Consider the following 10,358-nt stretch of genomic DNA (forward strand, 5'->3'; position numbering starts at 1 on the left):
GGGCAGGTGGGTTTAATATCTCAATGATCCGTATTTGGGCATACCAGTGACATAACACTTAATCATTTCCTTGGCTCAGCTGACAAGGGAGGAGAGCTTGTGGCTTAGAGGCTAATACAACTGCCTAACATGTAAAATAGCCCAAGTTCAAATCCCAGTGAGGGTACGGCTAGCTGATGAGAGCCAAATGAATTGAAATAGGAGACTATACCAGTCTCCCTTCGTTTATTTATCAGCAAAAAGAATGTTATATTGGCTGGGGAATTCTGGGAGTTGAAGTCCACAAGTCTTAAAGTTGCCAAGTTTGGACACCCCTGGATTACAGAATTATAAACAAATTTGGCTGGCCCTTTGCTCTTTCAGGGACATGACTTTGGTCTGGACGTCTGTGATTGCTTTATCTTCCAGGAACAAGAATTGATCCTGGCCTGGGCTCTCTCTCTCTCTCCCCCCCCCCCCCCCAGTGAAGTGGAATGCATGACCTCATTCCGTAATATTCCTCGGCATCTCGGTCCCCCAGCAAAGGACTCTGTTCTTTGTTCACTCATCTCTGAGCAGGGCTCCTGCATCGCTCAGCCGTTCTCAGCCGGACTTTCCTCCTTGGTCCACTTCCTTTTTCCTGCAAGGAATTAAGAAAGCGTGGAAAAAACCTTCCTGCCTGCAAACTCAGCAACCCATCCCTCCCCCCAAATTTCTGAAGATTCTCGTTCGCTCAGACCACCAGTTTATCCCTCCCACTTTCATTGTCCCCAACAGGCTGGGCTTCTCTAGACTGGGATGCACTAAAAAAAGGAGACCCCCTGGAAGGGAGGGAGAGACAAGGAAAGGAAGGAGGGAGGGAGGAGAGAGAGAGAGAAGGATGAGGAAGGAAGAGAGGGAAGAAAAGGGAGAGAGAAGGAAAGGAAGGAAGAAAAAGAGGAGGGAGGGAGAAAAAGGAAGGAGGAGGAGGAAGGAAGAAGAGAAGAAGAGGGAGAGATGGAGGGAGAAGAGGAAAGGAAGGAGAGAGAGAAGGAAGGAAGAGAAGGAAGAAAAAGGAGGGAGGGAGAGAAGGGAAGGAAGAGGAAGGAAGAAGAGGGAGAGAAGGGAAGGAAGGAGGAAGGAAAAAAGAAGAGGAGAAGGAAGGAGGGAAAGGGGGAAGGAAACAAGGAGAAGGAAGGAAAGGAGGAATAAGGAAGGAAGGGGAGGAAAGAAGAAAGAAGAGAGGGCGAGGAAGGAAGCAAGGGAGGAGGGAGGGATGGAAGGAAGGAGAGAGAAGGAAGGAAGCCCATGCTCCACCATGAACTGTGGGTGGCATCCAATCCTTGTGGGCTTTTCTGAGCTTTGGAGAAGAGAGAAATTTGGGAGATTGCTAGAAGTCAAAATGTTTGGGAAACCTTCAGCCCGACTTCCCTCTCAGGGCTGCTGTTTTCAAAGCAATCTTGGAGCTGAGGACCGGCTGTCCCCTATTCTTTCCGCCTCTGTGCAAGCAGAAACTCGAAAGGTTTTTACCCCATAGTAGATTAGCAAGGTTTTGTAATCGAAATGGGGAAGAGAGTTGGAGCTGGGCCAGGAAACCTTATCAAAAAGAGAACCAGATCAAAGAAAAAGGAGAGGGAAAAAAAGGCAGATTACATTCTGAAGGGCAGCAAGAAAGAAAACACTTTTTTCTGAGATCTAAAACTTTCTCGGCTGCCATTCTCCAGATTTCTTCGACCGGTGTAGAGATGTGGCTTACCCTGGTTCTAGCTGGGCCATGATTTCCACTTGTCCAGAGCGAAGGTATTTGGTGCCCATATCTCTATCTTCCCTTAAAAAGCTCCCTCCCCCCAATGCATAATTGGTGGTTTTAAATTCATTTCTTTGCTTGGAATCCCGGCTATTAAATTCTTGTGCGTTTAAGTTTTGCCTTTCTCTTGTACCACTCGGCACGAGACCTGCTTCCCTCTTTCCATCTCTTACTCCCTTCTCTTAACCGAAGGGAGACGGACACATTCGGGTTAGTCCTCGACTTACGAGCGCTAAATTTCTGTTGCTAAGTGAGACAGCGGTTCAGGGAGGGGTTTTCCCCTCACTTTCTCAGCACGGTGGTGAAGTGGAATCGTTGCTTCGTTAAGTTAGTCACCCGGTCACGAAGGGAATCCGGCTTCCCCATTGGGACACCGCAACTGTCATAAGTACATGCCAGGTGCCAAGCCTCTCAAATTTGATCGCGTTACTGCGGGGATGCTGCCAGATTCGTAAGTGTGGAAAGGGGTCATAAGTTGCTTTCCTCAGTGCCGTTGTAACTATGAATGGTTGTAAGTCGAGGATTACCCGCATTCCTTCGTTTCTTACGCAGGGCGTTATTTCCCAAGAGAGAGAATATATTTTCTGCTGTTTCTTCCATCTCCTTCCGAATTAATGGTCTTTGCCTGTGATCATTTCTTGCAACCAGGAAATTGTTTTAGCCATTTGCTGCATACCTAAAGCTATATTGCAGATGATGGATTTTATCAACACTCCCAATATTTGCCCAAAGGCAGGGTAGTTTGAAAACTTAACACGCGTCACAAAGCAGTTGGAAACCTGCAGCCTGAAAGCTTCCTTGTCCTATCCTGACTCCTGTGGAGGTTGTTGTTTTGGCTAACAGACTGAGAAACCTGGCTTGTTTCTTGCTTCTAAGGTCATTGCTTAAAAATATGCACAGAGAGAGAAGGGGGGGGATGGCTGATTTTAAAAATGAGAAAAAGAGGTGGATGGATAGAGATAGAAAGATGGATGGATGGGGGTGCATGCGTGTATATAGAGGAGGGGTATGAGAGGGAGATGTGGACAGATAGAAATAGAGGCATGGATAGATGAATGTATGTCTGTGTATATAACAGAATAAGGGACCTTGGAGGTCTTCTAGTCCAACCCTTTGCTCAATCAGAAGACAATATCATTCTGGACAGATGGCTGTGCAGTCTCTTCTTAAAAACCTTAAGTGATGGATCACCCATAATTAAGGGAGGCGTGTCTTTCTACTGATTGTATGTTTGTACGTATCTGTATATAGGAAGGAAGGGAGAGAGGCAGAGAGGGAGAAGGGATGGAAGATGGAATGAAGGAGAGGGGGAAGGGAAGGCAGGCAGGCGAGAGCAAGAGAAGGAAGCAAGGAAAGAGAAGGGAGAGAAGGAGGGAGGAAGAGACAGGAGAAAGAAAGAAAGAGTCGATTTCTTGTGAAGGTGCCCCTGTGCTTTGGGGCAGGGGGCCTTGAAGTAACGGCCAATGATGTTTGATGTTGCACCCCCTGAGCCCAGCCCTCTGTCCGTCCAGTGCTCTTAAGCCCTGAGTAAACCAGTTGTACAACTTGTTCTCTTGTTTTATCTCTTTGCAGGAGCCTAGCAATAAACGTGTCCGATCTCTGGCCCGGGTCACCTCCTTGGCAAACCTGATTTCGCCTGTACGAAATGGTGCAGTGCGTCGCTTCGGACACACCATACAGGTAGGTAGGCCGGGGTGGGCCCAAGACACTTGTGTGTGTGTGTGTGTTTTCAAAGCTCTTCGCATCCAGACAGCACTCGGGTGCCAATCTCCAGTGCCAGGACAATTTCCCTTTCAAGAAACTTCCTAACCTTCACAACCCTTTTTAAGAGGAGGGGAGGAACGGAGCCAAGTTGAGGATGTGGGTTTGTTTATTGGCTTCGAAGCCGCCTGTCCGACTCGTACTGGCTTGCACTTCAACTAGAAGAACAATGCAATAAAAACCCACCCAGAGTGTTGGAACAAAGTGCACCACAAACAACTGCCCAGAGCATCGTTCCCCCCTGCCCCGAAACCTGGGAGAAGAGCCAGATTTGGGGAACGTTTTCCGGAATATCGTCCATCTGCTTGGAAACAAGCCTTTTGCTTTTACTTCTGCTTTGGAAGAATAGGTTTTGGAGAAGCACGCGGGGATTTCTGCCTTCCTCATAAAAACCACTGGTTTCGAATTCTTAGGCCACCCTTCTATGCAGACCTGGGGGGGGGGGGAATCAGTATTTGCAAGGAGTAGATTTGCAAGGAGTAGAATGGGGCCATTTGGTTGCCACTTGCATGGAGACTAAAGATTCACCTGGGACGTATTGTTAGCAGGGGTCGATGTGTCCTTATCAAAAACTTTTGTGTAAGATGTTCAACCTGCTTTCTCTGGGGTAATGGTCTCCAAACATGCTCACTTTAAGACTTGTGGACTTCAACCCCCAGAATTCCCCAGCCAGCCAAACATGGCTGGCTGGAGAATTCTGGGAGTTGAAGTCCACAAGTTGGGAGTTCAACTCCACGAGTCTTAAAAGTGGCCAAGTTTGGAGAGTCCTGCCCTAGAGGGAAGGCGGCCAAGCTTTGCTAGGACACTATGGGGGATCCCACAGGTAGTCCTCAACTTACAACACTCATTTAGTGACCATCCACAGCTACAACGGTGCTGGAAAAAGCGACTCGCCACCATTTTCCACACCACCGTGGCAGTATCCCGATAGTCGCAGTGATCAAAATTCAGACGCTCGGCAACTGGCTCGCATTTATGACGGGTTGCAGAGTCCCAGGGTCACGCAGTTCCCCTTTTGTGGCCTTCCAATATGCAAAAATCCGTGGGGAAGCCAGATTCACTTAGCAACCGGGTTTACCAATTTAACTGCTGCCGTGATTCACTTGACGACTGTGTAAAACGGCTAAAGTCACGTAAGAAATTTCTCCCTTTGCCACGTAAAATTTGGGCTCAATTGTGATCCTAAGTTGAGGACTTACCTGTATGTACCTTTGGGGGGGCGGTTTGCGTGTGTGTCCATCCTAACTCTAAAGTGACCAGTTGTACATTGAGAACTACTTATTCACGTTCCTGAACAAGGATCCAATTTATTACACCTGGATGGATTTTATTTGGTTCGTGAAACACTGCCGGTGTTTTCAAAGGGATCTTGTCAGATTTTGTTGCCTGCATTCAAATCCAGAAGCACACACAGATAACTGATGCAGCTGGATTCATTAATGTCTTTATATACATAATAATAGATGAATCAATGTACTATACCAACAGGTGGTTCTTCCAAGTAAACACAAGGCAGGAGAGTTACAGGCAAACACAAGCAGTTCGTTTCATTTTCGGCAGACAAGCCCAGACAGACTGATAGTTTACTTCTCAGAGCAGCAGACTGCTTAAGTTTCTGTTTCAATTCCCTGCACAGACTCTGATCTGTTTAAGCTCCCATTGGCTGACTTAGTTGCTATGCCTATTCATTGGCTGGCCTTGTTCTCATGTCTCTCCCAGTCTTGAATATTTTAACAGATCTGAGAATCCGAACCACCTCTGCGGGTGGCCCAGAACGCAAAAGTTTGAAAATGAGCGGAATTTCTCACACCCATCATGGCTAACGGACTGTTTTTTTCCCCTCCCATCTGTTCCCTCCAGTCGTTCTCCCTTCGCGGCGACACCAAATCCCCGGCGAGCTGTCAGAAGCCGTGCAGCCGGCTAACGGCCCCCACCCCTCCCAAAAGAAGGAACAGCGTCCTCTGGTCCGAGACGTTGGATGTCACGATGAAGGAGACGTTGAGCACCAAGGAAATCAAACGCCAAGAGGTAAGGCTGGGCTCTGAGCCACAGGCAACTCTGGTTCACGGACGACACTTTTAGGATGCTAAAATCCTAAAAATGAAAGGAAAAAAAAATGAAGTTCCTCCATTTTTATTGGGAGGACAAGAAGGGGGCTTAAGGAGTGAGGCTCCAGTGAGTAAGCGGCAGTATTTCTGCATATCCTTCCACCCTTCCCCCACCGCCCCCGAGGCACAACATCATATCCTCTGTCTTGATGAGCGTGTCCTCATCTGCCCAGGATAGTAATTTTCTGCTGCTAAGTAATTCAGAGAGCCGGTTTGCTCTAGTGTGCAGGAATCAGGTTAGAAACCAGGAGTTGGGAGTTCTAGTCCCGCATTAGGTATGAAAGCCAGCTGGGTGACTTTGGGTCAGGAGATTGTGAGTTCTAGTCCTGCCTTGGGTGTGAAAGCCAACTGGGTGACTTTGGGCCAATCACCAGGAGATGGTGAGTTCTAATCCTGCCTTAGGCATGAGATCCTTGTAATATTTGAGGGGCTGCCACCAATAAAGTAGAGATCAGCCTACTCTCCAAAGCACCTGAAGGCAGAATAAGAGTCAGTGGATGGAATCAAGGGGAGAAATTTGACAGAAATAAGAAGAAAGTTCTTGACAGAACAATTGACCAGTGGAACTCCTTGCCTCCAGAATTTGGGGGCGCATCCACTGCTGGAGATTTTCAAGAAGAGACTAGATATCCAATTTGTCCGAAATGGCCCAGGGTCTCCTGCCTGAGCAGGGGGTTGGACTAGAAGGCCTCCAAGGTCCCTTCCAACTCGGTGATTCTGTTTCTTACCCAGAAGTAACCCCATTGGGGTTAGCTTAGCAGTCTGACAAATAATAACTTAAAGAAATTGAGCCGATTGTTCAGTCTTCAAAAGGCGAAGGCGCTTGTTATAATCTGGCCTTCCCATTTTTTCTTTTTTTGTGCTTGCAGGCGATCTACGAACTTTCTCGGGGAGAGCAGGATTTGATCGAGGACTTGAAGCTTGCCAGAAAGGTAGGCCTCTCCCTCCTCTGTTGACTTTGATTGATAGCCCTGCAGGTGACTCAGTTTCCTCAAAGAGATCACAAGCCGCTGATTAAAATGTGTCTCCCCCGCCCCACCCCCCCTACGGCCCGGCCTTCCTCCTCTTCCAAATAGCAGGACAAGAGAAGCTGTTGACTGTACAGCTAGTCCTCGGCTTACGACCAAAACGGAGAGCAGAATTTCTGCTGCTAATTCCTAATTTCCGATTCCGTGAATCGGAAAAGCGATTCACGGCCAATTTTACCACTTTTAAAACCGTGCATCCGATTTCATGATCTTTTGCTGCTTTTCCCTTGTTGTTGTGAAGCCAATCCTGGCAGTTGTTAAGTAAGTCACAAGGTCGTTAAACGAATCTGTCTCCCCACTCCCTCATTGATTCTGCTTATCAGAAGTCCCTCAAATACTAGAAGACTGCTAATCATGTCTCTCCTCCTTCTTTTCTCTAGAGCAGGGGTGTCCAAACTTGGGAACTTTAAGACTTGTGGACTTCAACTCCCAGAATTCCCCAGCCAGCATAGCTGGGAGTTGAAGTCCACAAGTCTTAAAGTTCCCAAGTTTGGACACCCCTGCTCTAGACAGTCCAAACCCAAATCCTGCAATATATTCTTCATATATTTTTATCTCTCCAGTCCTTTAATCCTCTTAGTTGCTCTTCCCTGCGCTTTTTCCAGAGTCTCAACATCTTTTTTGTAGTACGGTGACCAGAATTGGTGGCAGTATTCCAGGTGTGGTCTTACGAGGGTTTTGTAAAGCGGCACAAATACTTCACTCTAGTGTTGTTGCAGGACTATTGTGTGTAAAAGTTTCCCCAGAGATCAGCATAATAATAATAATGACTCAGTCCATCTTTCAATTCAGCTTTGCTGCCCGGATTCGTCGGAAACATATGATTAATCCACCGTGGCTATTTTACACGACATAGCAAACCCTTTGACATTACTATTTTATTGTTATTATTTTGCATTTTAGTATCTAATGACTACGGGCCTCACCGTTTATGGATTGATAATTATATTACAGTATAGTTAAGCCATGTGTAGCCGACAGACTGGATGCCAAATTGTGATCTGAATACAGATTTTTATCCGTTATCTGCTATTTTATTCTAGAATTTTGAACTGGGTATTCGTAAGAGTGTTTTAATTTGTTCTGAGCCTTTGACTGTAATAAACGTGATTTGATTCAGCATATCGAAGATTGGCAATTCTCCAAAAACTGTTTCTCAACTTTGGGAGGTTCAAGATGGATGGACTTCAACTCCCAGAATTCCCAAGCAGGCCATGGCTGGCTAGGGAATTCTGGGGGTTGAAATCCACAAGTCTTTAAAGGATACCCCTGATCTAACTTCGACAGCTTCAAGATGGATGGACTTCAACTCCCAGAATTGCCAAGCAGGCCATGGCTGGCTAGGGAATTCTGGGGGTTGAAATCCACAAGTCTTAAAAGGTTGGATGCCCCTGATCTAAACCAACGAGGAATATTTCTGTCCCCAAAATAGATGTGGCTGTGAAGGAATCCAGAGGGTTCCCTCAATACGGATAGTCCTCAATTTAGCTCAAATCCCTGTTGCTAAGTAAAACTTGGGAACTTTAAGACTTGTGGACTTCAACTCCCAGAATTACGCTGCTGGCTGGGGAATTCTGGGAGTTGAAGTCCACCCAGCTATGCTGGCTGGGGAATTCTGGGAGTTGAAGTCCACCCATCTTGAAGCTGGCTTTACCGTTTCCATCGCAAGTCTCCCAGCTGGAGATCCAACTTTTGGGCAAGCGGGTGACCTCTCTCTCCTTCTCTTATCTCCAGGCTTACCATGACCCCATGCTGAAGCTGTCCATCATGTCCGAAGAGGAACTGAGCCACATCTTTGGAGACCTGGATTCCTACATCCCCTTGCACGAAGGTAAAAAAAAACACCGTCCCTTCCTAGCAGAGTCAGGATTTCTTTCCCGAATGGCTGGAGGCCAAACCCACCCAGGGTGACGCAGAAAGAAAAAAATGCACCCAGGAACACGTATCATTGTGCAAATACTTCCACGCTCAATTGAAATGATCTTTATCATGCACACGAAAAAAATTCAGAACGGTCATGGGTGAAGCTATCTGTAAGGAAAAGCTGCCTACATGAGATCCGAGGGGTTTTTAGAACCTGGCAACTGACCATAATGGTGGCTTCTCCACCAGCCGTTTTTATTTTCTTATTTTTTAAAAATGATTTATTATGATTGATCCTTGTTATCTTCTTTGTTCCCCCCTTTTATGGGTGTGGCCGTGTTTCTTTGCGTGCACACAGAGTGTTTCTGTACCGGAGAGTACATTCCTTGTGGGCGTCACCAAATAAAACATTCAAATTCCATTTTATCTTCAAGATAAACGGATGGTCGAAGGAGATATATTGCTCTGGTGCCCCAACAGGGCTAAGCCACACCTGGGCCCTGAAGTCAAGCTTGCTTCCACGTGGCCTTTCGAGTTCATTCAGATTTCACTCCTTCAGTGTTGATTACAGGTAGTCCTCGACTTACGGCCGCTTGCTTAGCAACCATTCAAAGTTACGTCCTACCTGAAAAGTAGTGGTTGAGGGGGTCACATGACCGCTCTTCGGTTTTTTCTGGCAACACGGCCACATTTCCTTAATTTGCAGCATCCCATGGTCACAAGGTAGTCCTCGACTTACGACCCACAATTAGAACCCCACATTTTTTGTTGCTAAGAGAGACATTTGTTCAGTGAGTTTTGTCCCATTTTACAACTTTTCTCGGCACATTTGTCAATTGAATCCACTCAGTTGTTAACTTAGTCGCACTGTCATTAAGCGAATCCTGTTTCCCCATCGACTTTACTGATCAGGTCGCAAAAGGGGATCACATGATTCCCCCCCCCTGTTATAAATACTGCCACCGTCATAAATCACATGACCCCAGGAACGCTCCAACGGTCGTAAGTGTGAAAAACGGCCGTAAGTCTTTTCCCCCCCCGTGCCGTAACTTTGGACGTCCACTAAACAAGCGCTTCCAGTTTGCGACAAAGCCACGCCCATCGTGAACAATGGATTCACACTTACGACCGTTGCCCCCTTTGCTTAAAGACCACCGCCAGAAACATTTAATATCGGGTCGGCCACACGGTCGGCTCGTTTTATGGTTGTGACGATTTAAATGAAGTTCTAAATAAGTTCTAACTGAAGGACTTGCCTGTATTTAATTAATTAAATCCTGGCATTAAAATTTTAAAAGATCTTAGAATGCACAGAGATGGATAAATTGACCAAGGAAATTCAAGGAAAGGAGGAAACCAAGTACTATTTAATTTGGGGGAAATGGTATAAGTGGTTAGAGCAGTGTTTCTCAACCTTGGCGACTTTAAGTCCTGTGGACTTCAACTCCCAGAATTCCCCAGCCAGCTGGGGAATTCTGGGAGTTGAAGTCCACAGGACTTAAAGTTGCCAAGGTTGAAAAACACTAGGTTAGAGGATAGAAATAGGAAATAAGAACTTGGAAAATGTAGTTTGTATTATAGAAGAAGTAGGAATTAAGTGATTAGAATGTAGGAAAAGTAGGATTTACAAAAGTAGGAAAAATTATACATTAGTAGAAGGACAATAAAGACCGTCTGATACGAATAACCAAACGGACTGAGAGGCAAAAGAGTAAGAAATAATAGGATTATAAGCGTAAAATGATTTAGAGATGGACTGAGAGGGAAATCGTGTTTATGAAGACGTGCCAATGGATATCTGCTGTAAGAAGGAACCGCAGTTCCGATGCTATT

The 10,358-nt window shown here is 46.2% G+C and overlaps 1 protein-coding gene across 1 annotated transcript in view; it reads left to right on the forward strand.

Moving 5' to 3' along the window:
- The window catches only part of NET1 (neuroepithelial cell transforming 1), a 65,318-nt gene that overhangs the window by 48,605 nt on the left and 6,355 nt on the right, over positions 1–10,358 (forward strand). The window contains exons 4-7 of the mRNA XM_081958688.1: positions 3,338–3,445; positions 5,387–5,554; positions 6,504–6,566; positions 8,397–8,569. Of these exons, the coding sequence (XP_081814814.1) occupies positions 3,338–3,445; positions 5,387–5,554; positions 6,504–6,566; positions 8,397–8,569 (512 nt within the window). The remainder of the gene's footprint in view (positions 1–3,337; positions 3,446–5,386; positions 5,555–6,503; positions 6,567–8,396; positions 8,570–10,358) is intronic.

This window comes from Natrix helvetica (genome assembly GCF_964273705.1).
Source record: "Natrix helvetica genome assembly, chromosome: 6".
In the NCBI taxonomy this organism is placed as follows: Eukaryota; Metazoa; Chordata; class Lepidosauria; order Squamata; family Natricidae; genus Natrix; species Natrix helvetica.